Below are 27,845 nucleotides of genomic sequence, written 5' to 3'. Positions count from 1 at the left end.
CCAGGAGAGGGTGCCTGCTTCTGAGTGATACAGGACCAGGGGTGGATCCTCAATGAAGCTTCTGAGCCTCCTGTGATATTTGGGAAGAAAAGCTCCACCCTCCCCCAACACAACACTGTCTTTCATTGCAAAAGAAATGAATCTTCAGTGACAAGGGCCTCCTTCTCTTGGGGAGGTGTTTGCCGGGCATCTCTGCCGATGAGCCACTTTCTATCTGGCTGTGCAGCCTGTGACAAGTGCCTTTACCTCTGAGCCTGTTTGTTCATTTGCACTTACATCCAATACATTCTTTTTGTTTGTTTGTTTGTTTGTTTTGAGACGGAGTCTCACTCTGTTGCCCAGGCTGGAGTGCAGTGGCGCAATCTTGGCTCACTGCAAGCTCTGCCTCCCGGGTTCACGCCATTCTCCTGCCTCAGCCTCCCGAGTAGCTGGGACTACAGGCACCCGCCACCACGCCCGGCTAATTTTTTGTATTTTTTAGTAGAAACGGGGTTTCACTCTGTTAGCAAGGATGGTCTCGATCTCCTGACCTCGTGATCCGCCCGCCTTGGCCTCCCAAAATGCTGGGATTACAGGCATGAGCCACCGCTCCCGGCCACATTGAATACATTCTTAACATTTCAGTAAATGGTTTATTGTAGGGTCAGTTTAGATTTACAGTTACAAAGTTGCAAAGATAGTCCAGAGAGTTCCTGTCTACTCCTTACCCACTTTCCCCTGTGGTTAACATTTGATATTACTAAGGAACCCATCCAGGCACATCACTATTAACTAAACTCATACTTTTTTTTATTTCACTAGTTTTTCCCTAATGTCCATTTTCTGTCCCAGGATCCAATCATAATACTACGTTACATTTAGCTGTCATGTCTCCTTAACCTCCTCTGGTCTGTGACAGTTTCATAAGACCCTGTTTTATTTTGACAAATATTTCTGAGCACCTACAATGTGCATTGATCTGTTCTTGGTGCTAGGGAAAGAAACAGAATCCCATCTTCCGTGGAGCCTATATGTTCAGGAGTGGGAGACAGACCATGAACCCTAAATGTAAATGTTCAATATATAGAAAAATAAAGCAGAGAATGGGGCTAGGGCTGGGGGCTGCTGCTTGAGATAGGTGTGGGGAGGCCTCCTGTTCCCCAGGAGACATGGGAGCAGAGACCCACTGGAGGTGAGAGAACATCCATGTGGGGATCTGGTGGGAGAGGATTCCAGGCAGAGAAAAGGATAAGTGCAAAGGCCCTGCAGCAGGAAGTGCCTGGTGAGTAGAACCAGGAGAAGGCCAGTGGAGTGGGCTGGAGCCCTGGGTGTGGGGGTGAGTGATGAGAGGTGAGCGCAGATCTGTGTGGGGTACAGACTAGGGTCGGGGGTGAGGGTGGAAGCTGGGAGGAGGCTGCTGCAGTGATCCAGGTGAACCAGGGAGAGAGGGTGGCAGCCTGGACCAGAATGGTGCCCATGGTGGGGTGAGAAGTGAGCCGATTCTAGGCCTGTTTTGGACTTGCTGGTGGAAATGGGGTGGTGCTGAAACCTTCTGGTGGGGCCTGTGTGAGGAATCTGAGGATGGTTGTGAGCGGGCTTGGTTGGCACACTGTAAAGTAGGATTCCTCAGGGGATCTCCTGTGCTTTCAGAGCCACCAACCAAGCTCATCTTCCGACTGAGAGCCAGTGAGTAATCTTAGCTTAATGCAGCTTCCACCTCCCAGATTCAAGTGATTCCCCTGCCTCAGCCTCCCAAGTAACTGGATTACAGGCACGCGCCACCATGCCTGGCAAATTTTTGTATATTTCAGTAGAAACTGGGTTTCACCATGTTGGCCAGGCTGGTCTCGAACTCCTGACCTCAGGCAATCTGCCCGTCTTGTCCTCCCAAAGTGCTGGGATTGTAGGTGTGAGCCACTGTGCCCAGCCAAAAAAGGTGTTTTTTTGTTTTGTTTTGAGATGGAGTCTCTCTCTTGTCACCCAGGCTGGAGTGCAGTGGCATGGTCTTGGCTTTCTGCAACCTCCGCCTCCTGGGTTCAAGTGATTCTCCTGCCTCAGCCTCTCAAGTAGCTGGGATTACAGGCACCTGCCACCACGCCTGGCTAATTTTTGTACTTTTAGTAGAGACAGAGTTTCACCATGTTGGCTAGGCTGGTCTAGAACTCCTGACCTCAGGTGATCCACCCACCTTGGCCTCCCAAAGTGCTGGGATTATAGGCGTGAGCTACCGTGCACTGCCAGAATTTCATTATTAAAAAACAAAACAAAACAAAACAAACAAAAAAACAATTCATCAAGTACCAGTGTACTGTTAAAAAGAAAAAGTCCCCTTTCTGGCCCTGCCTACCAGTTACCCTGTTCCTCTTCCCAGGCGAAATCACTGTTATTTCTTGGTTCTCCTTTCAGAGATGTTTTATACTTATATATGCACATATGCAAATCTATTTCTGGGTTTTGTTTCTAGTTTTACACAAAATACGTTGTACATTGTTCTATAGGTTGCTTTTAATATAATAGCTTTTTTTTTGAGGTATAATTCACACGCCACACAATTCACCCATTTAAAATATGATTCAGGCTGGGCATAGTAGCTCACACCTGTAATCTGGCACTTTGGGAGGCCAAGGCAGGAGGATCATTTGAGCCCAGGAGTTTAAGACCAGGCTGTGCAATATAGCCAGACCCTGTCTCTACAAAACATTTAAAAAATTAGCTGGGCATAGTGGTGTGTACCCATAGCCCCAGCTACTCTGGAGGCTGAGGCGAGAGGATCACTTGAGCCCAGGAGTTCAAGGCCGCAGGGAGTTATGATAACACCGCTGCATTCCAGCCTGGGCAACAGAGTGAGACCTTGTCCCTAAAATAATAATAATAAATATAATTCAGTGGCTTTCAGTATTATATATTCAGAGATGTGCAACCATTGCCACAATCAATTTTAGAGCATTTGCATCACCCCCAAAAACCCCCCATACCCCTAAACAGTCACTCCTCATTTCCTCCTGACTCCCTCCCCCAGCTAGGGAGACAACCTCTGCTGTGCTTTCTGTCTGTTTAGATTGGCTTTTTCTGGACATTTCCTATAAGTAGAATCATATAGTACGTGGTCTTTTGTAATGGATTTCTTTTACTCACATTTTCGGGGTTCATCCATGTTGTAGCATGTATCAGTACAGTCATGCACCACTTAAGGACATTTTGGTCAACAATGGACCATATATATATATGACAGTGGTCCCATGAGATGAGGATGATGATCATGATGATCATGATGATGATTATTATTTTGAGACCAAGTCTCATGCTGTCACCCAGGCTGGAGTGCAGTGGCATGATCTCAGCTCACTGCAACTTCCGCCTCCTGGGTTCAAGTGATTCTCCTGCCTTGGCCTCCCAAGTAGCTGGGACTACAGGCACCCACCACCACACCGGCTAATTTTTGTATTTTTAGTAGAAATGGGGTTTCACCATGTTGGCCAGGCTGGTCTCGAATTCCTGACCTCGTGATCCACCCTCCTCGGCCTCCCAAAGTGCCGAGATTACAGGCATGAGCTACCGTGCCCAGCCTAAATTATTATAATACTGTATTAATTTTTTTTTTTTTTTGAGATGGAGTCTTGCTTTGTCTCCCAGGCTAGAGTGCAATGGCACAATCTGGGCTCACTGCAACCTCCACATCCTGTGTTCAAGTAGTTCTCCTGTCTCAACCTCCCGAGTAGCTGGGATTACAGGCACCCACCACCATGCCTGGCTAACTTTTTTGTATTTTTTTTTCTTTTTTTTTGAGATGGAGTCTCGCCCTGTTGCCCAGGCTGGAGTGCAGTGGCATGATCTCGGCTCACTGCAACCTCTGCCTCCTGGGTTCAAGCGATTCTCCTGCCTCAGCCTCCTGAATAGCTGGGATTACAGGCACACTCCACCACACCCAGCTAATTTTTGTATTTTTAATAGAGACAGGGTTTCACTGTTTTGGTCAGTCTGGTCTCGAACTCCTGACCTCATGATCCGCCCACCTCAGCCTCCCAAAGTGTTGGGATTATAGGCGTGAGCCACCGTGCCCGGCCACTTTTTTGTATTTTTAGTAGAGATGAAGTTTCACCATGTTGACCAGGCTGGTCTTGAACTCCCGACCTCAAGTGATCCGCTCGCCTTGGCCTCCCAAAGTTCTGAGATTATAGGTGTGAGCCACCGTGCCTGACCTATAATACTGTATTATTGTTTACTATACCTTTTGTATGCTTAGATATGTTTAGATATACAAATATTGGCTGGGTTCAGTGGCCCAGCTACTCAGGAGGCTGAGACAGAAGAATCGCTTGAACCTGGGAGGCAGAGGTTGCAGTGAGCTAAGATCGCACCATTGCACTCCAGCCTGGGCGACAGAGTGAGACTCCGCCTCATAAAAACAAAAAATCAAATATCATTGTGTTACAATAGTCTACAGTATTCAGTACAGTAATAGGCTGTGTTATCTAGGATTGTGTAGATACACTCTATGATGTTCGCACAACGATGCAATCACCTAATGACGCATTTCTCAGAACCTATCCCATCATTGACACTTGACTGTACTTCATTCCTTGTTATTGCTAATAATATTCCATTGAATGGACATACCACAGGTTACTTATTTATTCAACAGTTGATGGACATTTGTGTTGTTTCCACATTTCGGCTATTTTGAATCATGTTGCTATGAACAGTCATGTACAAGTTTTGGTGTTCACTTATGCTTTTTATCCTCTTCCATGTAGGAGTGGAATTGCTAAGTCATATGGCAACTCTATGTTTAACTTTTTGAGGAACTACCTGTTTTCCAAATCAGTACATCATTTTACATTCCCACCAGCAGTGCATGAGGGTTGCAATTTCTCTATATTTTTGCCAGAACTTGTTATTTATTTATTTATTTTTGAGACCGAGTCTTGCTCTCTCGCCCAGGCTGGAGTGCATGGCGTGATCTCGGCTCACTGCAATCTCTGCCTCCCTGGTACAAGTGATTCTCCTGCCTCAGCCTCCCGAGTAGCTGGGATTACAGGTGCAGGCAATCACTCCTGCTAATTTTTGTATTTTTAATAGAGACAGGGTTTTACCATGTTGGCCAGGCTGGTCTTGAACTCCTGACCTCAAGTAACCTGCCCACCTCGGCCTCCCAAAGTGCTAGGATTACAGGCATGAGCCACCAGGCCTGGCCAAAACTTATTAGCTGTCTTTTTTATTAGAGCCATCCTGGTGGGTGTAAGTGGCATCTCACTGTGGTTTTGATTTGCGTTTCCCTGGTGGCTGATGATGTTGAGTATCTTTTCCTGTGCTTATTGGCCATTTGTATGTCTCTATTGAGGAAATATCTATTCAGATCCTTGCCCGTTAAAAATATTGTATTACTTGTCATTTTACCATTGACTTGTAAGAACTTTTCTGTATTCTAGATACAAGTCCCTTATCAGATACATGGTTTGCCCAGTCTGTGAGTTGTCTTTTTGCTTTCTTAATGGTGTCCATTCTAGTACTAATGTTTTTAATTTTGATGAAGTGCAATTTGTCTAATTTTTCTTCTACTGCTTGAACCTTTGGTGTCATATCTAACAAGTCATTGCCTAATCCAGGGTCACAAAGATTTATCTCTATGTTTTCTTCTAAGAGTTTTATAGTTTTAGCTCTTACATTCTTCAGGTTGTTTTTCCCACTGAACAGTAAATCTATGTGCTGTCAGTGCCTAAGTATGTCAGAACATAAAGAACTTTCTCCTTCTTTTTTACAGCTGTGTAGTATTCAGTTTTATGGATGTACCGTAATTTACTTATCCAGTCCCCTGTTAACGGATATTTGGATTGTTTGTGATATTCTGCTCTCGCAAGACTTTAGTGAACATCCTTGAACATAGATGGCCATTTCAAGCATGGGCGAGTTTATACCAAGGAGTTGAATTGCTGCGTCCGAGGGCATGTGCTTTTGGAGATGATACAGACTGCCCTCCACAGACAGGGAACCAATTTTCACTCCCGGCAATAATGTCTAGAAAGTGAGCCATTCGTGTAATGACCGTGGTTACTGTATATTGAGCACTCAGTGTATGCTGGCACTGTGCATCCCCTCGTAATGACCCTGAAGGTCAGAATTAAAATCCCCACTTTACAGAGATCTCAGTTCACATGATCTATCCGACTTCTGATCCTATTTATTTTTCACCATTTGATTCAGCCCCCATGCCTTGAGAGTGTCTCCGACCACTTCTGAAATAACTACCAGAAAAATGCCAATTCACCCTGGAGAATCTCTAAGATCATACTTAAGTGTGCAAAAGGCAATTAAGTGTGGAAGCCAAAGGCAGTCAGTTACTAGGGAGTCTTGAATGAGCATCTGTTGTATGCCTGCCAGTGAGATGTGGTCTGGTTTAGGGGCTTAGAAGTCTAGCTTTGCAATTTGTCAGGCAGATGTAGGTTCAATCCTGACTCCATCCCACGCACCTTTGGCAACTTGCTTCTCTTCTCAGTGCCTAAGTTTCCTTATCTGTAAAACAGTATTGACAATAGTACCTACTGGTACATCAGGAGTGTTTAATACACATTGGCTATTATTATCCTTGTTGGCAGAGTGTTACAGGAAATTGAAGGCAAGAGACATGTTGGGTTGGGGGTTGGGGGAAGGTCAGGGAAGGATTCCTGTAGAGAAAGAGAGGGCATTTGAGTGAAACCACTCAGTTCTGGGCATTCCAGGCAGAGGGGACAGTGGGTGTCCAGGCACAGAGGCAGGATGGCCCCAGAGCTCATGGGAGGAGAAGCAGCCAGGGAGGCTGGAATGTCAGGTTTGTGCTAGGACCTCTAGGAGGAGGAGACATGGCTGGAGCTGCTTCCAGGGGCCTCAAATCCAGGCATGAGTTTTTGGATGGCATTTGACGGGCAGTACAGAGCCATGGAAGGATAGTTAAGCTTGCAGTCCTGCCCAGTATGTCCCCACCTGCAACTCAGGCGCTTCCTTGGGGCAGGCTTCCCAAACCTCATTTCTTCTTGAGGGGCAGCCTAGGACACTGTTTAAGAATGAGAAAGCCAGGCATGGTGGCTCATGCCTGTAATCCCTGAACTATGGGAGTTTGAGGTGGGAGAATGGCTTGAGCCCAGGAGTTCAAGACCAGCCTGGGCAACATGGTGAAAACCCATCTCTACAAAAAATACAAACATTAGCTGGGCATGGTGGCTTGTGCCTGTAGTCCCAGCTAATTGGGAGGCTGAGGTGGGAGGATCGCTTGAATGTGGAAGGTTGAGGCTGCAGTGAGTCATGATTGAGCCACTGCACTCTGGCCTAGGCAACAGAGTGGGATCCTCTCTCAAGAAAGAATGAGAGTTCTGGGGCCAGGCTGCCCGGGCTGGTCTCTAGCTCAGGTGCTTTTGGTCTCTAGCTCAGGTGCTTTGTGCTGTGTGACATTGGGCATGTATGTCACTTTCTTCTCTGGGCTGCAGTTTTCTCCCCCATAAAAGAGAGTTGTCCCAACCTCCTGGGGCTAGAGTGAAGAGTCAATGAGTTGATATATGTAAAGCACTTAGAGCAGGGTGAGGCACACAGTAAGCACATGGTAAATGTCTGTTGTTACAGAGAAGGAAGGCAGTGGCATTAGATTGTCCTGCCTGTTTCTCAGATGGGAAAATCAAGGCCCTCTGAAAGTTAGTGAATGCCCAAGGTCCCTCTGGAGGACCAGGAGGACTCATTCATCACTTATTCTTCCAGTACACGTTTCCTGGGCACCTACTCTGTGGTCAGCTCTGGCAGATACTGGGGATGCAGTGGTGAACAAGACAGCCTCCATCCCAGGGAGCTCCTGACCCAGGGAGTTGAAAGTCAAGACTGTCATTGCCTCCAACACCCATGCTCTCCTCCTGTGACCCACCTGTGTCCTGCCCAGGCCATAAGGGAATTAGAATTACAGCCTTGCCGGGCGCGGTGGCTCACGCCTCTAATCCCAGCACTTTGGGAGGCTGAGCCGGGTGGATCACCTGAGGTCAGTAGTTCGAAACCAGCCTGATCATGGAGAAACTCCGTCTCTACTAAAAATACAAAATTAGCCGGTGTGGTGGCACATGCCTATAATCCCAGCTACTCGGGAGGCTGAGGCAGGAGAATTGCTTAAACCCGGGAGGCAGAGGTTGCGGTGAGCTGAGATCACGCTATTGTATTCCAGCCTAGGCAACAAGAGTGAAACTCCATCTCAAAAAATAAACAAATAAATAAAAACATGGAAAAACCCCATCTCTACTAAAAATACAAAATTAGCCGGGCATTGTGGTGCATGACTGTAATCCCAGCTACTTAGGAGGCTGAGAAAGGAGAATCACTTGAACCCAGGAGGCGGAGGTTGCGGTGAGCTGAGATCGCGCCATTGCACTCCAGCCTGGGTAACAAGAGCAAAACTCTGCCTAAAAAAAAAAAAGGTCGTGCGCGGTGGCTCACGCCTGTAATCCCAGCACTTTGGGAGGCTGAGGCCAGCAGATCATGAGGTCAGTTGTTCGAGACCAGCCTGGCCAGCATGGTGAAACTCCGTCTCTACTAAAAATACAAAAATTAGCCCGGCATGGTGGTGCCTGCCTGTAATCCCAGCTACTTGGGAGGCTGAGGCAGGAGAATCACCTGAACCCAGGAGGCAGAGGTTGCAGTAAGCCGAGATCATGCCACTGCACTCCAGCCTGGGCGACAGAGCAAGACTCTGTCTCAAAAAAAAAAAAAAAAAAAAAGAATTACAAGCTAAGTGTCTTGTAAACAGGCTCTTCCTAGCTCCAAAATCTGGACACAAGAATAATGGGAATCCAAATATCTTGCTCTAGCCCGTCCTTCTTGCAGACAAGAGAACTGAGACTCAGCACGCTAGACTAACGGCACATGCCTCTCCCTGCACCTCCAGCCCCTGGGACAGTGGAGAATGCAGCTGCATTCTGGATATAGTTTAAAGGGGGACCCAACAGAACTTGCCCATGGATGGGATGTGGGCTGTGAGAACCAGTGAGCTGTCAAGGATGCCTTCAGGGTGTCTGGCCTGAGCAAGGGAGATGGAGAAGCCTTCTGGGGGAGGAAGTTTGGTGATGGTGGCCAGGACTGTGGGCAGTGGGGCAAAGGGGGTCTAAACGCTTGTTGGATGAGTGGATGGATGTGCTCCCTGGCTCTCCAGGGGGCCCTAGACACACACTTGCTTTCAGATGTGTCCAGTCGGCTGTCCAGCGGCAGAGGAGAGGCCCATGCTGGAGATGCCAACCTGACATCGCACACGTGTGAATGGCCCCAAAAGATGGGCGAAGTTCAAGGACTGGAGCTTGGGGTTGTCAACATCAAGTGGTCCTGTCCAAAGTTCACGTTTTTCTTATTTCATGAAAAGTCCCATTTAAAAAAATTTTTTTATTCTTTAGAGACAGGATCACACTCTGTCACCCAGGCTGGAGTGCAGTGGCACTATTATAACTCACTGCAGCCTCAAACTCCTGGGCTCAAGTGATCCTCCTGCCTCAGCCTCCTGGGTAGCTGGGACTACAGGCAGGCACCACCATGCTCAGCCCCAACTTTTAAGTATCAGCAACAAACTCAAATTGTAATAAACCTCTGTAGGTTCCCCATAGACCCCACTTGGCCATAGACCTCCTGCTTAGGACCTGTGGTATGGGTCTGGAGTCACACTGCCTAGATCTGAACCTGGCTGTCAATTCCCAGCTGTGTGCTTTTAGCAGGTGACTTAGCCTCAGTTTCCTGATCTGTAAAATGGGAATAATAATAGTACTCACCTCTTGGTGTCATAGTACGGGTTCTTTGGCTGAGAGTCGTGATGAAAAGCTATTTGTGATGGATTTTACTAGTGACCAAGGCTGATGATGGCAAAGGGGAACAGTGCACTGGATTTCAGGTTCACCCCGGGGTGGGATCCATCTCTGCCATTGACAAGCTCTGTGACCTGGGGCTGGTTTTAGACCCCCAAGAAAGTGGTTTATTGCTCTTGGAGTTGGGAGCTGGCCAGGATGCCTGCTGAGGCCTCTGAGCCCCCACTGACCACCCTCCCTCCCTGCCTCTCTCCTTCCAGCCTCGCCCACCTGCCACCTCCCACCCCTCTACCCTGCAGCCAAAATGATCCTTCAAAAGCACAAATCTCAGCATGGTCTTTTCCTGCCTGGAGAAAAATCCTTGTTGACACCCTGCTGCCTTCAGGACAAAGCTGGAGAGCCTTAGCCTGGCGTAGGGAGGTGGGAGGCGGCCCTCACCTCTCTTCTGCTATCTCCTTTCACCAACCCTGCTCGGGTACCAGCTGCACACAGCCCCTCACCACGCCTCAAAGGCCCCATGCCTCTTAGTACTCCTTTCCCCTTCCTTTCTCCACCCACCCCCCTGCCTTCCCATCATCCTTCCAGCAGCTCCTGGGCCCTGCTATACCTTGGGTCTAACCACTTCTCTCCCCCAGTGATCCAGCTGCCTCCTCATGGCTTCCCTGCCTCTCTCTCACCCCTTCTTCTCCATAGCCCATTTTCCACAAGCAGTCAGAGAGATCATTTAAAAATATCCTCTGGATGGTGTCACCCGCCTGCTTAAAATCCCTCTATGGCTGCCTGTTTCACGTGAATACAGCCACCACCCCATCCGTCCCTCCAGCATGTTCAGCACAGCCTCCCCACCATCCCACTCACCACTGCCCACGACACCGGCCGCCTGCCTGCCTGAGGGCCTTTGCACGGGCTGTTGGCCATCAGAGGTGACTTAACGTTGCACCTTCAGCAGAGGCTCCCTGTCCACCACCCTTTTCACGGGCACAAATAACTCGTTCAGAAGGCAGCCAGGTCTGCCTGTTGACTTTGTAACCACAGTGCCTGCCCCTGTTTTGTTTTTTTTGTTCGTTTGTTTGTTTTTGAGACAAGGTCTTACTGTGTCACCCATGCTGGAGTGCAGTGGCGAGATCTTGGCTCACTGCAACCTCCACCTCCTGGGTTCAAGTGATTCTCGTGCCTCAGCCTCCCAAGAAGCTGGGACTACAGGTGTGCACCACCAAACCCAGCTAATCTTTTTTTTTTTTTTTTTTTTTTTTTTTTGTGACAGAGTCTCGCTCTGTCATTCAGGCTAGGGTACAATGGCACAATCTCAGCTCACTGCAACCTCCTCCTCCTGTGTTCAAGCGATTCTCCTGCCTCAGCCTCCCTAGTAGCTGAGATTACAGGTGCCTGCAACCACACCCAGCTAATGTTTGTATTTTTAGTAGAGACAAGGTTTCACCATATTGGTCAGGCTGGTCTTGAACTCCTGACTTCAGTGATCCACCCACCTGGGCCTCCCAAAGTGCTGGGATTACAGGCGTAAGCCACTGTGCCTGGCCCCAGCTAATTTTTGTATTTTTAGTAGACACGGGGTTTCACCATGTTGGCCAGGCTGGGTATCACCCTTTCTGGTGGCAAAAGTGCCACTCATCCTTCAAGGTCCAGCCCAAATATCACCTCCTCTGTGAAGCCTTCCTTCACGAAGCCCCACTCCCTGCCCTGTTCCCGAGGGCCCTCTGGATCGTTCTCTTCTATTGCATCCCCTGACAGCAGAGCCAGCTGAGCTCTGTGGTGGCTTCCCGCGAGCTTTATTCTCTTCCCTTTCCCCCACACTCGACACAGTAATGATCACTCGCTGGCGAGCTCCTCAAGGCGAGAGCACCCCAGCAAGAGAGCTCGTGTTTATCGAGCACGGCTGTGTGCTCAGCGCTTTCCTGCATTCTCTAAAATCCTCACAACCCCGTGAGGTCGGTTCTCCTAAAAGCCCCATTTTAAAGAGAAGCCAGTGGAGGTTTAAAGAGGTTAAGTCACGTGCCCAAGGTCACCCTGACACCAGAGCTAGAGCTTGGAATGAATCATGGCAATGACTTATATATAGCACCTTCCACATGCCAGGCACTATTAAGGTGTTTCATCTTCACAAAAACTTTCACTGCAGCTTCATGTTATGGCTGGGGAAACTGAGGCATGGAGCGGTTAAGTAACTTGCTAAAGTTCAAGAGGTGAGTCAGAAGTGGAGTAGGGCCTGGGCACAGTGGCTCACACCTGTAATCCCAGCACTTTGGGAGGCTGAGGCGGGAGGATCTCTTGAGCCTAGTAGTTCGAGACCAGTGTGGGCAACACAACGAGACTCTGTCTCTACAAAAAAAATAAAAAGATTAGCCAGGTATAGTGGCACATGCCTATGGTCCAGCCACTTGGGAGGCTGAGGTGGGAGGATTGCTTTTAAGCTTTGGAGGTCGAGGCTGCAATGAGCCATGATCCTGCCACTGTACTCCAGTCTGGGTGACACAGCAAGACTCTGTCTCAAAAAAAATTCTTTTTTAAAGAAGTGGAGTAGGATTTGAGCCCAGGCTGTCTGGCTATTGGTCATCTCTTGGTCATGCTCTCAAACGTCATGCTCTCAAACGTCATGCTGTACTGGCCATTGTAGCCTTCTCCCTCTGACCTGCCTGAGCAGCTCTCATTGTCTTGGTGCCCCCGAAACCTGGACTAGCAGCCAGCCCCAGGAGGCACTAGTTAGTGAGAGTGTCAGGAATAAGGGCGCAGGTAAGCCAGTGGACACGGGACCCTACCCCAGCCGTTCCGAAGCTCTGTGTCCTGAAGCCCAAAGATGTGGGCACCCGTCTCCTGGGCTCAGTGCCCCCACCACCCGCCTATCCAGACAGCCCCAGGGAAGGACCAGATCCATAAACATGAGGCTCTACTTGGGCTGGGAGGAGTGCTGGGCACTGTAGAGTCCTCAATATTATTGCTTTATTGTCATTTAAATGGAGCCTGCCTCAAACAGGCCACCCAGTTCTAGCCACCAGCTCTGGACAAAACCCCCATTGAAAAGCCAATTACAATCACTCCATCTAAATTGTCATGGATTTGTATAGAAAATTACATCTCCATTTAGTCCTAAAGCGACGTCCTGGGCATGGACAGAGCAGAGGCTGGCCCATTTACCCCCGCCAGCTCAGCGCGGGTGCCGCGGGCAGACAGAAAGCCCAAGCTGCTGGGTCTTGGCCGGCCCGGGAACAAAGGCCAGTTTGTGGGGGCCCAAAGAGAAGCTGGGCCTCTGAGGGCAGCTCAGATTCCAGGCCTGGGCCGATGGACCCTGCATCGCCAGCTGGTCTCCCCTGCTGGCGGCTGTGGCCAGACGAGCTCCTGACAGCCGGCTTCAGGCGGCCCATCAGCCCCGTCACCATCCAAGGTGGCTGGAGCTTGGCTCATGTCCACGCTACCAGGAAATGAAGCTCAGGGAGCACTTGACTGGGATCCTGAGATCTTGGTTTCATTCATTCATTCACTCACTGACACATTCAGTGCCTGCTAGTAGCATGAGAAAGGCAGTAGCGTAGAAGTGAGCTCCAGCTTCAGAGTGCCCTGCGTTCGGTTCCAGACTCCGTCCTCAGTAGCTGTGAGGCCACTTGCTTAGTCCTTTAGTTTTGAAATAGTTGTCGAGCACCTACTGTGTGCCAGAGAACAGGACAAAACGGTCTTTACTCTTGGCTCTTAAAGTTCAGTGCCCTGAGGGATATAAACAGGGGCTGACACGGGCTAGTATCCCCATTTCACCGAAGTGTAAGTAGGCAGCTCAGAGGAGCTGGACATGCTGTATGCAAGTGGGAAGGGCATTCCAGCCAGAGGGAACAGTGTGTGTGTGTGTGTGTGTGTGTAGGTGGTGGTGAGGCAGGTTGGAGCAGCACTGTGGCATGACACGAGGTCAGTGGGGCAACCTACAGACTGTGAGCCTCTTTGAGCCTCAGTTTCCTCATCTGAGGAATGGGGGCGATGGCCCCAGCTGCTGGGGTCTTGGGCAAGGGCTCAGGGAGATAATGTGCCAGGTGTTCTGTGTGGAGCTGGGCACAGGATGTTTTTGGCTAACCAGGATAGCCTTACTTAGACGACACTCTCTATGGGCCAAACACGGACCAAGGGCTTTCCACTCATTCACTCCTAACAATGACAGTCCCATTGGGGAGGGCTAGGATCCCCATCTCACAGATGGGGAAACGGAGGCAACAGCACAGCTCAGCTAATTATTTGTTCCTGTTCCAGTCATTCTGATTATGGGTTAGCCCAGGGCCTGCACAGAGAAGACCCTCAAAAAGGATTTGTTGAATCAGTGAACGCATCTGGAAGGTCGGTGCCGGGCAGGTGTGGGGGCGCTGGGAGGAAGATTGCTGTGTACATGTGTGAAGCTGTGTGGAGTGGTGTGGGATTCTGAGCGTGGCTGTGGGCCTGCGTGTAACTGTGTGTAACAGTGTGTGAGACTGTCCAAGGACTGCAGATGGTTGCATGTGTGAGGCTATGTCCGTGTCTCTGTGACCTTAACTGTGTGTGACAGTCACACATTTTCTCCCTGAGTCCTTGCCCAAACGTCCAGTGGCCACAGGGGCTCTGTCAGACTGACTGTGTGTGTGTGTGAGTGTGTGTCATGGCCTACACACGTCTGTCCGGGCCCAGAGGGACACTTGGTACCCTTCCTGGGATGGCTGGTGGGCCCGGAGGCTACCTCAGGGCAGGACAGGCAGGTGCAGAGGTGAAGGGGTCAGAGTCCCCAACCTCCCCTGCCCAGCCCAGCAGACAGACCGGCAAATGGAAAAAAATGTTCACACCCGAGGCAAGCTGGTGGCTGCCCCACCAGGGACTGCTCTGTGCACAGAAAACAAGTTCTTCTGGTATCAGCTTGGCAGGAAGTGGCTTTTGGGTGGCAGGAAGCTGGATTCAGCTCATATCAGCCCTGGCCGAGGGGCAGGAGAGCAGTTATCTGGGGTTAAACAGAGTTACCGAGAAGTGGAGCCCCCAACACGCCATGCCTGATAGAGTTGAGGGCACAGCCCGCCCCTGATGGCCCTTTGGAATGATGGGTGGATGGTCTTGTAAAGATGAGCCCCAGGCCCCAGACAGGGCTCGTTGTCCACCTCTCATTTACTCCCATTTAGAAGATGTGCAGACTGAGACTCTGAGAGGCAATGACTTTTCCAAGATCACCAGTAGAGAGACAGAAGGGAAAGACTGCAAGAAATTTACATCTAGAGACGAAAAAGGCAGGACAGAAGAGCAAAGAGAAGAGGAGTGATGGGACAGGATGGAGCTAGGAGTCACATGAATGCAGACAGCAGTGAAGCTGCACCATGGGAAGGCCTGTGTGTGCCCGCCATGTGCAAGGTCATCACATGGACGTCACAGCTGACCTTGAGATCCTGAACCCATTTCCCAAATGAAGGGAGTGAGACTCAGAGAGTCTCACTGGCTGAGCCAGGCCTGGAATCCAGATCTGATTCCAAAGCCCAGGTTCTTTCAGGTCATGCCCCCACGCCCAACTTCCAGGGAAGGGAAGTCGCTCTTCTAAAACGGACACCCAGTTCCACTAGCTGCTTTCCTGGGTGCTCGGTTGAGGAATTCACTCAGCTGGCTTGTGGAGAGCCAGGGTTCAAACCTAGGCAGGATGGCTGCAGAACTCACGTGCTTAACCACGTGACAGGGTGTGCCCAGCGCTTTGCTGGAGCAGGCAGAGAAAGCCATGGCCCTGCCCTTGGGCTGGGACCCAGAGGGTCCAGCCACTGGAACAAAGCCCTACAGCTGGCAAGAAACTGAGTCTCCCAACGCTCAGCCCTAGACACTCTGTGCCGCCCCCCACCCCACCCCCACTGGAGCCCCTGGGCACTGGGCTCTGGTCCTTCTGCTCTCATCCCAAAAGCAGCTCTCAAGCTGTTCCCTGGCTGAGATGCTGATTTGAAGCTCGGTTTGCATGTCGTTTGCACATTACTCAGTGTATGTCAGAAGGTACGAACATCTCCCTTTCCGGGAGAGGGCTGCCGGGCCCCCCTGCCCTCCTCCAGACAGCAAAAATGCCAGCCGGCTAGACGGGAGCGACGCCCTGGCCTCTGACGGCACCCGCCTGCCGCTGCCTCCCCCATTCCCTCCTGGAGCCAAATTTAGGCAGCTCTGCTACTGAGAGATGGGGAGAGCGGAGGCAGGAAACGGTGAGGTTGGAGGCAGCCTGGCCTTGGCCCTCCCAGGGTGGAGCAGCCCCAGGGGTGCCCCTGTCCCTAAAGCTCTGGGCGCAGCCTCCCCCCACCCCTCCTCCCACTGGAATGCTGGCGGGGTTGGGGAACACTGGGTTCTCAGCTGCAGCCCAGGGTGCTGGCTACCCCAGCCATGAGGGAGGAGGGAGGGAGGGAGCGAGGGAGGGAGGGAGGAGGTCATGGCCGGGGCAGTGGGGAAGGGATCAGATAGCCTCCTCCTGCCCCAGACACCCGCCGCCACTGGGGACACAGAGCCGGCTCTGCTTCTTGGACACTTCCTGTCCCTCCTTGGTGTGTACCCCCCAACCCTGGGACTGATTGTGGGTGGGGGGCAGGGGGCACAGCCAGGCCTGAGGGGACTGAACCCTCCCCGTCCCCCAAAGGCTCTCCCAGGCCATCTCTGACTTGGGCCAGCCTTGCACCTGAATGGTCTTGGTTCCCCTACCTGGGAAATGGAGGGAGTGGCCTAGAATGACTTCCAAGCAGCTTCCTGCACTGACAGCAGGAACTTCTGAGAGGCCTGACAGAAATGAGAGTTGTGGGCCAGGTGTGGTGGCTCACGCCTGTCATCCCAGCACTTTGGGAGGCTGAGGCAGGCGGGTCACTTGAGGCTAGGAGTTCAAGACCAGCCTGGCCAACATAGTGAAACTCTGTCTCTACTAAAAATACGAAAATTAGCCAGGCATGGTGGTGTGTGCCTGTAATCCCAGCTACTTGGGAGGCTGTGGCAGGAGAATCGCTTGAACCCAGGAACCAGAGGTTTCAGTGAGCAGAGATCGCACCATTGCACTCCATTCTGGGCTACAGAGCAAGATTCTGTCCCCAAAAATAAATAAATAAATAAATAAAAAAGAGATGCAGATTGTGGCAGTGGCTTTAGGCCTAGAAACTTCTTAGATTTCTCAGGTATAGCTAGGAGAGGCAGCTACTCACGATGCTGGGACAGAATCTGCGTGGGCTGAACTGTGGAAAGGAAGAAGAGGTGTGGGCTGGATTTCAGCCACCACGAATCCAGGGGTGGGACTAATGGAGCCCAGTAGTTGGGATCCTGGGGTCTGACTCCCTGGATTTGAACCCCGGCTCTGTCACTCTGTACCTTGTGACTGTGGGCAAATTGCTTCAGCTCTTCTGTGCCTTCGCTTCCTCACCCTGGGGCAACAGATCTCTCGTTGCTGTTGCGAAAGTGAACTGAGGCCATGAGTGCTTGGCACACAGTAGGTGCATCGCGACGCCAGCCACCAGTGTGACTGTTTTGCCTCCCAGGACGGTTAGGAGGCCCCGGAGTCACAGCAGATGTGGATGTGGACGCGGTGGGAGGCGCTGTATCTTGGTTGTTAAATGGGCACAGGGATGGGGGGTTCAAGTCTGCGTGACCCTGGGCAAACGGCCACACCCCGCTGCGCCCTGGGCGGGGAGCAGCAGAAGCGCTGACCGCGGAGGGTCTGTGAGGATTACGGGAGATCAGGCTTGGCACGGCGCCTGGCACATAGCGGGCGCTCCCTGAAGGAGAGCTGGCAAGATCTAATGGTACCGCCCTGCACAAAGGACAGGTGGGCAGCGTCTCGGGGGGCGGGGCAGTGCAGGTGCGCCGGGAGCGGGTTGGCGGGGCCGGAAGGGGGACGCGAGGCCGGCGGGCGCGCGCGCAGCAGGTGCGCGTGGGGTGGGCGGGGCCCGCGCGGGCGGGGTCTCCAGGTGAGCGGGCGCGCGCCTGGAGGCTGGAGACTGGGGGAGGCCAGCCGCCCCGGCCCGCCGCCGCCGCCGAGCGTCCCTGTGTCTTTAACGCCCCCGTCCCTGCGTGTCCCCCCCCCCAGCCGGGCTGCAGCCGCGGAGCCGTCCCCCCTGCACTGACAGCTGGTATCTAATTACTGTGTGAGAATGGAAAGTCAGGCTGTCCCAGCTCCGGGGAGAGGGGATTAACGTCTCCTGCAGAATACACTTCCTCTGGTGGGTTGCCATGGTTACTCTCATTACCTGCCTGCCCGCGAGGAGCCCGCGCGAGCCGCTCCAGCAGGCCCTCCGAACCCGGCCCGGCGCGCGCCTTCCCGCCCCTCCCCGCCGGGGCACGCGCGCGCGCCTTCCCGCCCCTCCCCGCCCCTCCCTGCCGTGGCGCACGCGCCTGCGCCGTGAAGAGAGTGCGGCCGCCTCGCCCCCGCCCCTGCCCCCCGCCCGAGCAGCTGTCAGCGGCGCGCGCGGCCAGCCGGGCCCCAGCGCGCGCTGTCAACAGTCATTAGCGCGGCCCGCTCCCCTCCCCCTCCAGCCCCACCTCTTCCCCCGGCCCTGGGTGGGGCCCGCACCTGGGGCTCTCCGCTCGTTAGCGCTCCTGGGCCGCCTCCTCGGCCCGAGAGGGACCCGCCCGCGGGGCCTGGCTGACTCAGGGCTACCTCCTTTTGCCTAGGACACCCGCCTCGGTGACTCCCGATTCCCTGTCCTAGGCTGCGGTGCTCTGGGAGGCGGGTCTCCAGAGTAGCTGACAGAGCTCTTTACTGGGTGTCTTCTAGGGCAGGTGCTGTTTGTGCATCATTTGGGTTCCCACATACTTCCTAGGAGGTGGCGAAAGCGTTATGCCTATGGTGTCACCTCACACAGGAGGAAACTGAGGCCCAGGCAGGACAGCCCCTTGCCTGGGGTGGGGGCTGGGTTGTCCTTAGGCCTGTGACTTCACCTTTCGAGCACCCCCTGTGGCCCCCCTCCCAGTCCCCGCCAGGCCAGAGTCCTGCAGCCAGGCTCAGACCCTGTCCTGTCCGGCCGGCCGGGGATGCTGGACAGTGCCCCTCTCTCTAGCCCTCACAAGTCATTATCATTCGGATCTGCCTTTCCCCAGCCCCTCTCCTTCTAACTGGGGGCACTGTGGCCCACTGTGCCCCTTTCTCTTCCCATTCCTTCCTCCACACCCATCCCAGACATCCCAGAGTTAACACAACCCAAAAGAAAAAGAAAAAAGACTCAGAGCTGCTTGGAGGAGATGGCATCCTCAAATGTAGCGCTGTCGTTTGAGGGGCTGGTCCCAGGCACCTTTCTCTGTGGCCTGGGGTGTGCGTTTTGGTCCCCGGCGTGATTTGAAAGAAGATGGAGGTTCAGCGAAGCAGAAAGGAGGTCTTGGAATATGTGAGGCCTGTTCCAGATGGCAGGTGCGACTCGGTGGTGGTGGTGGCAGCGGCGGCTACGCGCTAACAGTTGGAGATTGTGCACAAGGGTGGAGAAGAGGCAGGTGCTATATTGAGTCCTCAGCGCCTTGTTTATGTATTTATTTATTTATGGGGAGAGTGTGGTCACATCCCTCTGCCCCATCCAGGTCTACGAAGCTCAATGGAACTTCGGGTCCTAAAATTCTGGGGTAAATTCCTATTTTGGAGGATTTTTTTTCAGTTTCCAGTCCCCAGTAGGTAGTATTCAGAACCGAGAGAAATTAAAATACTGCCTTTGTCCCAGTGAAGCAATACCCTCTCTTCAATCACCTGATTGCCCTTTACAAATTATGACAGCTTCTCTTGGGGATGCTCAAGAGAGGGATTCTGGGTGTTTGGGTGATGGTCTTCATTCTGGTTTTCTTCTCTTTTTGTTCTCTTAGTTTAGTGTGGTTTTTAATTTCCTCTCCACCTCCTTCCTTTCCCTCTGGGGCCCCTTTGCAGGAGACTGACTCCTCCCCCTTGGTTCTTTTTTCAGCCCCACCAGGAGCTGAAATGAGACTTTGCAGGAATCCCCCTAGAAGCTTCCAAAACTCTGGTTCTGGCTGACTTTTTTTTTTTTTTTTTTTTTTTTTTGAGATGGGGTCTCACTGTGTCACCCAGGCTGGAGTTTAGTGGTATGGTCGTGACTCACTGCAGCCTATACCTCCCCAGGCTCAAGTGATCCTCCCACCTCAGCTTCCTGAGTACCTGGGACGACAGTCGAATGCCACCACACCCGACTAGGTTTTTTGTAGTTTTTTGTAGAGTCCTTCTGGCGGCAGAGGGTGGGGGGAGGGGGTCGCCATATTGCCCAGGCTGGTCTTGAACTCTTGAGCTCAAGGGATCCTCCCACCTCTGTCTCCCAAAGTGCTGGGATTACAGGCGTGAGCCATTGCACCCAGCCCTGACTGAATTGATTGAAGCTGGGTTTGGGGGCAGGAGGAATGGCATGGTTGCAAAAGTTGGGAAGAGCATGCTAGTAATTAATAGGCAGGGTAACTTTTGTCTCTGATCTCGGCCACTTTGATGGCCTGGATGGGATGGAGCAGCATCCTCACATTTGCCTGTGCAGTCAGCCTCCTGAAGTCCTGGGCTCCCACACAAGTGGTAGCCAAAGATTTGCTTCCTTTGGGGTGGGCTCTACTGGCTGACTTTCTCCTCCAATAACAGTCTTGTTGATTTTTCTACCGTAGCAGAAACCCAGTTGAGAAATATCTCCGCTATTTAGCCGCATCCTCTCAACATGGCCTCGACGTTGCTGGAAGGCACACTCTACTAATATAGTGATGGTGGCACACTAAATGGCACCCTGGTGGCCTAAAACTGTGATCCCACCTTGATAAGTATGTAACTTATCCATACCAGCAAGTGACTTCGAAGTTCTAATGGAGATGACAGAACTGCAATCCATTAGCAACTGGACTTCACTTCACCATCAAGGGCAGGGATCCATTTAATTGGCTCATATGGGGAGACAGGCAAGATTCAGTCTGATTCACGAGCTCCCTGAGGTCGCCCCGGCAGGAGCCTGTCTAATGCCGCGGTAAGACATGCCGGTCCCCCCTTAGGTCTGCAGCCTGGGACTTAGCAATCTTCTCGTGCTGAGCATTCAGATCCATCTGAGGAAACCGAGGAAGCCAGAAAGGACCTGCCAAGGGATGCCCTGCTTAAGTATTAATTAACTTTGCCAGGGAGGACTTAAAAATCTGATGTCAGGATGCGGGGCGTTCCTGCTCTTTCTATCCATAATCCACATTAAGTCTCTGGGCAGATGTCTTGAGTTTATACTAATGTTGCCCAATAAGATTCTTTTGTTCTCACCATTAGGAAAATTGGCCTTCATTGGAAATGAAAATATTAATATATTAGGCCAGGAAGCACAGAGCATGTCTATATTTAATGAGCCAATGCCTGTTTTCCTACAGTTACCTCCCTGTTTCAATCATGGAGACATTCTAATCAGCAATTCTCAAAATCTGTCTTGCATCAGAATCATCTGGGGTGCCTGTTAAAACTCCCAGAGCATCAGATTTGGTAGGTTTAAGGTGGAACCTGAAAATGTGCATTTCTAATAAGTTCTCTGGTGATGCCAATGCTGCTGGTCTAAGGACCACTGCTGTAATATTTTGAAATATCAGCAGTATTTAAGTAGACATTTGGTGATTTTGTCAACGACTTGCCATCTAGCTTTTTGTTTAGAACCCAAATAGGCTGGTTTTAAGGGAGTTGGTGATATCCAAGAATGTAGCTCTGTAAATGTGTAGTTTTTTTTTGTTTGTTTTTATTTTTGTTTTAGACATGGGTCTTGCTGTGTTGCCCAGGCTAGACTCAAGCCCCTGGGCTCAAGTGATCTTCCCACCTTAGCATCCTGAGTAGCTGAGACTACAGGCATGTGTCACCATGCCCAGCTTCTCCATACATTTTTAAAACTATTGCCATGTCTGATTCTGTTGGCCTGGCTCTGGCAGGCTGTTTGGGGGTTGGATGGTTCGAAAGGATGGCGTGTGTTACCATGGCAATGTTCTCCATGCAGGAAGGCCCCAGAGGTTGATCCTGCACCAGTGACTGTGTTTTCATGGTTTTTCCCATGGGGTGCTGCAGGGTTCCATTCCATTACTCCTGCTGAGTGTTTCCAGGAAGCTGGGATAGTCAGGAGACTCCAGTTCCCTTCTTGATCCAGCCTATAGATGAAGTGAACTTCCTTTGTCAATCCACTGCCCAGTTTGCTTAGGGCAATGGATTAGATGAAGCTAATTTGGGTACCAGGCAGAAGGCGGACGGCAGGGGCTTCCCAAGGCTACAGGGAAGGTGCTTTCTGCTCCCTTTATTAGCAGCTCTTCCCTTGCAGCACTGTCTGGATCCTTAGCCAGGGCAGGCCTGCCTCTCCCGCAGCCTTTAGCATGAAGGTTATTACCTCCATGGATGCGAGGGATAGCAGAGATGTCTGTGGCACGTGACTACTGTCGGATCCCTTTGTTGCTGTCTTCTCAGGGTTCTCCTTGAAGGCCACGCAGACATCCTGGCATTCTTCCCCTAGGGTGTAGCACACATGGAATCCAGGTGGCTCCAGCTCACCAGAGGACAGTTCAAGGTGTGGCTCTGCAGCCCTTGTGTGGTTTGAGTTCTGGTCGCTCCAGGCCCTCTCCTTTCCTATGTAAATCTTTGCTGTAGAGATAGTTGGATTACAGAACCCAAATTTGAACATCAAGAGAGAAAGTGATCAATTTTTAAAGAAGGAACTACTGAAAACTGCTTCCCTGTTTTATAGTCACATCAGACCAGGTGCAAAGCTGTTGTTTACGAGTTGGCCTAAGAATGCAGGTGGAAAGCTGGGATAGAGACAGGGGCCATATGGGACAGTATGTTTTGCTTTTTTATCTGGGTTGGTCAATTACACTTTGACTTTTGGAAAGCTTATTCCAAGTTTGTGGGAGCCTTAGCATATTATTTAGGAATTAAATAAGACTGTGCATCTCTTCTGATGGTGGGTGTTACTGAGGGGGACCCATTTTGTCATGGGTCCCCTCTGGATGCGTTAGAGGGACTGGAGATAAGAAGAGATTCCTAAACACAAAATGTCCAGACTTGGGAGGTCCAAGGAAAGAGATGAACATTAACCAAGTCTGTATGTGCTGAATGCCTGACATACATGCTTGATCCTTGAATGTCCAACTAGTACTTTTTAGGCCCATTTTACAGGTGCAGAAACTGACTTTCAAGAGGTATAGAAATAGGCCGGGCACAGTGGCTCACACCTGTAATCCCAGCACTTTGGGAGGCTGAGGTGGACGGATCATCTGAGGTCAGGAGTTGCAGACCAGCCTGGCCAACATGGCGAAACCCCGTCTCTACTAAAAATACAAAAATTAGCCAGGCATGGTGGTGGGCACCTTTAATCCCAGCTACTTGGGAGGCCGAGGCAGAGGAATCGCTTGAACCGAGGAGGCAGAGGTTGCAGTGAGCAGAGATTGCACCACTGCACTCCAGCCTGTTTGACAGAGCAAGACTCTGTTTCAAAAAAAAAAAAAAAAAAAGTGGTATAGAAATAAAGTGACCCACCCAAGGCCCCCAAGCTGGTTAGGGGGAAATTTCTATCTCATCTACATAAAATATTGTCTCCTCATCAGATTGCCTTCTTTCTCCATTCCTTCCCACAAAATTTTATCTCCTTCCTTTTCCAGAAATATCTGTGTTCTGGTCTGAAACAATTTTGAACAGGGAGGCCTACTGGCCTTTAAGCAGCTAAGCCTCCAGAGCTATGCCTCTGGATTCAGGTGATCCAAATGTGGCGGACTTCACTGTATACTTAAAAATGGTAAAGATGGTGCATTCTGTGTATGTATTTTACCTGAATTTAAAAATTCAGTGGAACTATCCCATGATATTCTTTTTAAAAACTGTTTTTTAAATTAAAGTTTATCACATATACAGAAATATACAGATTGTAAATGTTAAGGTTTTTGGTTTTTTTGAGACGGAGTTTCGCTCTTATTGCCCAGGCTAGAGTACAATGGCGCGATCTCAGCTCACCGCAACGTCTGCCTCCTGGGTTCCTGCCTCAGCCTCCTGAGTAGCTGGGATTACAGGAATGCGCCACCACGCCCTGTTAATTTTGTATTTTTAGTAGAGACGGGGTTCTCCATGTTGGTCAGGCTGGTCTCAAACTCCCGACCTCAGGTGATCCAGCTGCCTGGACCTCCCAAAGTGTTGGGATTACAGGTGTGAGCCACTGTGCCCAGCCAAATGTTAAGATTTAATGACTTAGCCGGGCACGGTGGCTCAAGCCTGTAATCCCAGCACTTTGGGAGGCTGAGACGGGCGGATCACAAGGTCAGGAGATCGAGACCATCCTGGCTAACACGGTGAAACCCCGTCTCTACTAAAAAATACAAAAAACTAGCCGGGCGAGGTGGCGGGCGCCTGTTGGTCCCAGCTACTCCGGAGGCTGAGGCAGGAGAATGGCGTAAACCGGGAGGTGGAGCTTGCAGTGAGCTGAGATCCGGCCACTGCACTCCAGCCTGGGCGACAGAGCCAGACTCAGTCTCAAAAAAAAAAAAAAAAAAAAAAAAGATTTAATGACTTAATAAGTTGAACACACTTCTATAACTACTGCCCAGATCAACAAATAGAAACCCAGCTATATTCATTCTTAAGGTTCATTTTATTTATTTTCACCAATGTGAACCTCTGGTTAGAAGTGGCTTGTAACTGTACATCCCAAATCCAGATCTTTGCTGAGTAAAATTTTTTTAAAAGTCTAACTGACCTATCATAATATTTGTCCCATCTCAACCTGTCATGGCAGTATTTGAAGGGCCCCGTAATGCTGGGCATTTATGGGTCAATAGTGAGCAAGTTAGTCATTGTTCAGCCCGTACAGATGGCCTGAGATGTCAGAGGGGGTGGGATATCCCCCAAAAGAGGTAAAATTGATTCCCGAGAGAGGTTAAGAAAAGTCATGGAACTTTACAGCTCATCTCATAAGTGAAGCTTGGGGAGGTTGAAGGGTTTGCACACAATCTCACAGCGAGGAAGCCGGACCAGCAAGTGGCTTCTCCTGTACACGCAAAGAGAGATATGCACTATCTGAGATGTCCCATTGAAATGGGTTCTGACCAGGCAGGAAGCCATTGGCAAGAGGGCCTGGTTGGGGCCAGTGAGGTCACCTCCCAGCGTCACCACTTAGGGACACTGCCCACTAGCTGTGGGGCTCGGGACCCTACATCCCAGATGCCCTTTGCCCCCCATCTGCTTTCTGCTCTTGGATGGGCTGCTGGTGAAGAGACACTGCTGTTCGCCCATCGTGGTGTGTCAGGAAAGCTACTGGGTGAAACCAAGACCTATCTTTGCCAGAACCTGTTGTGAGCGAGCGTCCCCTGCCAGTGTGGCCTGTATTCTCCTTGGACTACAAAGTCCGAGGTCTGAAGCCATCTCTGCCACCCACCAGCCACCGCACCTCAGGCAGGTCCTGACCCTAACAACCTCCCAGTGTTGCCCCGGTGTTCAGCTCTCTCATACCTGGGGGAAACATGGCGAACTGCAAAGCACTTCTTAATAACAATATTTATCTAGCAATCCCTGTACGCCAGGCTCAGTGCTAAGTGCTGCATGCACATCTCAGTTCTTCCCCACAGTAGCTCATGGGAAAGGGGCTTCTGTTATCCCTATTTTACAGATAAAGGGACTGAGGCTCGAAGCACAGTAAGTGCTTGGGGTCACAGGGCCACTTCCATGATGAGCCGTATTCAAACCAGGGCAGAGTGTGTCCAAGTGACCCTGCCCAGCTGCCACTTAGAACCACTCAGTCATCCAGTCATTATTTACTGACTACCTACTATGTGTCAGGAACTGATTTAAGTGCTGGAGAGACAGCTGAGAAGGAGCAGGCGAAGCCCACATCCTCTTGTTGCTGACATCCTTGAGTTGGGGTCCTCTGGGGAAGAATTCTCTTGGAGATGTGTCTTTGGGCACTTTTGGAGAAAAGCCTGCTTCCTTTCCCCCCAGATTCCCTCCATACGGCTTGTTCTTGATCTTCAAAGCCCCCTGACATCCCCAAAGACTCCCCTTAAGGAGCTGGCGGCTGACAGTCTAGTGTCCCTGGGTCTGTGTACCTCGCTTGCAGGGACTGCCTGCGCAGAGCAGTTCCCCAGCAGTCTGTTCCCTTCCGGGCCCTGGCCTCGCCCCCAGCCTCCTGCCCTGTGGTTTCCCTGCAGCCCCTTTCCTGCTGGAGGGGAGGACAGGCGTCAGCCCCGCAGCTGTTTGCTATTGAAGGACCCGTCTTGCTCCTGGTGCACCTTGTCGGGCCAGCTGACACCACTCATGCCAGCCTGATAAGAGGCTCGGGGCCCATGGCCACCCCGTTCACACGGCCCTGCCACCTCCTCGTGGCCTCGTGCCTGTTATTCTGTACATCTCCACACACAAAGAGACCGGGTGCAGTTGCTGGCGCTCAGCTGCTGGAGTGGGGAGGGCAGGCAGCCGAGAAAAGCTTTTCAGAAAGGCCAGGGCGGAGGCAGGAGTCACCCAGGTGATCGGAGCGGTTCCCCCGGGACCCCAGCCCAGGCCCGCAGTGAAAGGTTACTGCTAATTGGCGAGCTCCTGATGGGGCCGCATCTATTTAGCACTCCCCCCTCCCCAGAGACTTCCAGGATGGTCTTGGCACAGCGTGTGATTCAAGAGCTCCCCGCCCGAGTCTGGCACAATCTGTCTGAAATTGTGAACATGGAGCCTCTTGGTTTTTTAATTTGTGTTTTCGTTGTCGCCGTTCTCTGCCCATTGTCGCTGGTAGATTTCATAGCTGCAGCCACCCTGACTCTGGCGTCCCCCCTCCAGGGAGCCCCCTCGGCAGGCTCCCTCCCCTCCCCACCCCAAGACCCACTGTCAGAGGCATTGCCCATCCTGAGTCCTGACCCGTTGCCCCGGCCTCAGGGCCCAGTTCTCACCCCGCCATCATCCCTGACACTAACACAGCTTGTCCACCCTGTCGCAGGGGGCAGATGGCCTGTCGGAGCCGGAGGGCATCTCTCTGAAGCGGGTCGCTGTGGTGGAAGATTTCTTTGACATCATCTACTCGATGCATGTGGAGAGCTCAGCAGAGCCAGGCAAAGCCCCCAAGCACGCTGGGCAGAAGAAAACCTACCGAGCGGTGAGATTTCTGTCCCTTTGCCTCCACTGGCAGCCCCAGGCCTTGGCAGGAGGCCATGGGCTCCGCACATGTTGGGCTGGGGGGGGGCGGGGCAGGGAGCTGAGGCGTGATGAAACGGCCTTTCGGGATCTAGGGGGGCACAGGGCAAGGGCACGGCAGCCAGAGATGGCTCACAGGGCGAAGGGAGGGGATCTGTGGTCTGAGCACAAAGGAAAAGCAGGTTGAAGGGGGTGAGAGGGAGGGAAGGAGAGGGATGAGGGCAGGAGGTGCCCTCCTCTTCCCCGTTTCTGCTTCACTTGCTCCTACCTGACACTGACCCCCCAGCCCCCTGCAGCCTGTTCTGGGGCTGGGGTGCTGGGGGCAGATAATGAACAGAGGAACAAATGCCTCCATGGCATGGCATTTACCGCATGCCAGGCCTGTCCTGAGCTCTTCTTATGTGTGAGCTCATCCTGTGAAGTCAGGACTGGGAGTTTCCCAGGGGAAGTCGAAGGACCTGCTCCCCACCCTCCAGGAGATCACAATTGGATTTGGGGTGGGGAGGCTGAGAGCAAAAACAAGATACATGAGAAGCAGAAGTGTCTCCAAGGCTCGCTTTGAGAGAGAAAGAACCCAGGCTCAGGGGCATTTAGCAAAGGCACTGCCAGATGCAGATGAGCCTGGGGGGCTGTGTGGAGAAGGTGGCACCTGTGCTGGCATTCTATGCTTTGGGGAGGCATAAGGGCAGAGAAGGCAACCTAGGGGCAGGGAGCGTCACAAATGCGGGAGAGGGGAGAGGTGGAAATAGATGGGACTGGTCAAACCAGAGGCCCCTCCTCACCCTGCAGAGGGGCCTGCCTGTGTTCTGATCCATCCCCTGCTGACCCACATGTGAGCCTATCCACGGCTCATGCACAGCTCTGAACCATTTGTCCAGTGCCCAGGGAGGCCAGTAAAGCCAAGCCCTTCGTGCTCATTCAAGCCTTGTGGCAGTCCTGTGACCGAGGCACTGAGGACACATTTCACAGTTAAGGAAACTGAGACCTGGAGAATTGGGTCACCTGTC

General features: G+C 51.7%; 1 protein-coding gene across 4 annotated transcripts in view; it reads left to right on the top strand.

The window, feature by feature from the left end:
- The window catches only part of NOL4L (nucleolar protein 4 like), a 147,674-nt gene that overhangs the window by 33,310 nt on the left and 86,519 nt on the right, over positions 1 to 27,845 (top strand). For 3 of the 4 annotated variants that reach the window (XM_028828304.2, XM_028828303.2, XM_077951431.1), the window contains exon 2: positions 26,645 to 26,800. In XM_028828304.2, the coding sequence (XP_028684137.1) occupies positions 26,645 to 26,800 (156 nt within the window). Of the gene's footprint in view, positions 1 to 17,228; positions 17,539 to 26,644; positions 26,801 to 27,845 lie in introns of those variants that run through there. The other variant, XM_077951432.1, reaches the window with a different exon arrangement.

The sequence above is a fragment of the Macaca mulatta genome, chromosome 10, assembly GCF_049350105.2.
Source record: "Macaca mulatta isolate MMU2019108-1 chromosome 10, T2T-MMU8v2.0, whole genome shotgun sequence".
Taxonomy (NCBI): domain Eukaryota; kingdom Metazoa; phylum Chordata; class Mammalia; order Primates; family Cercopithecidae; genus Macaca; species Macaca mulatta.
This window is presented reverse-complemented; position numbering and strand designations above follow the sequence as displayed.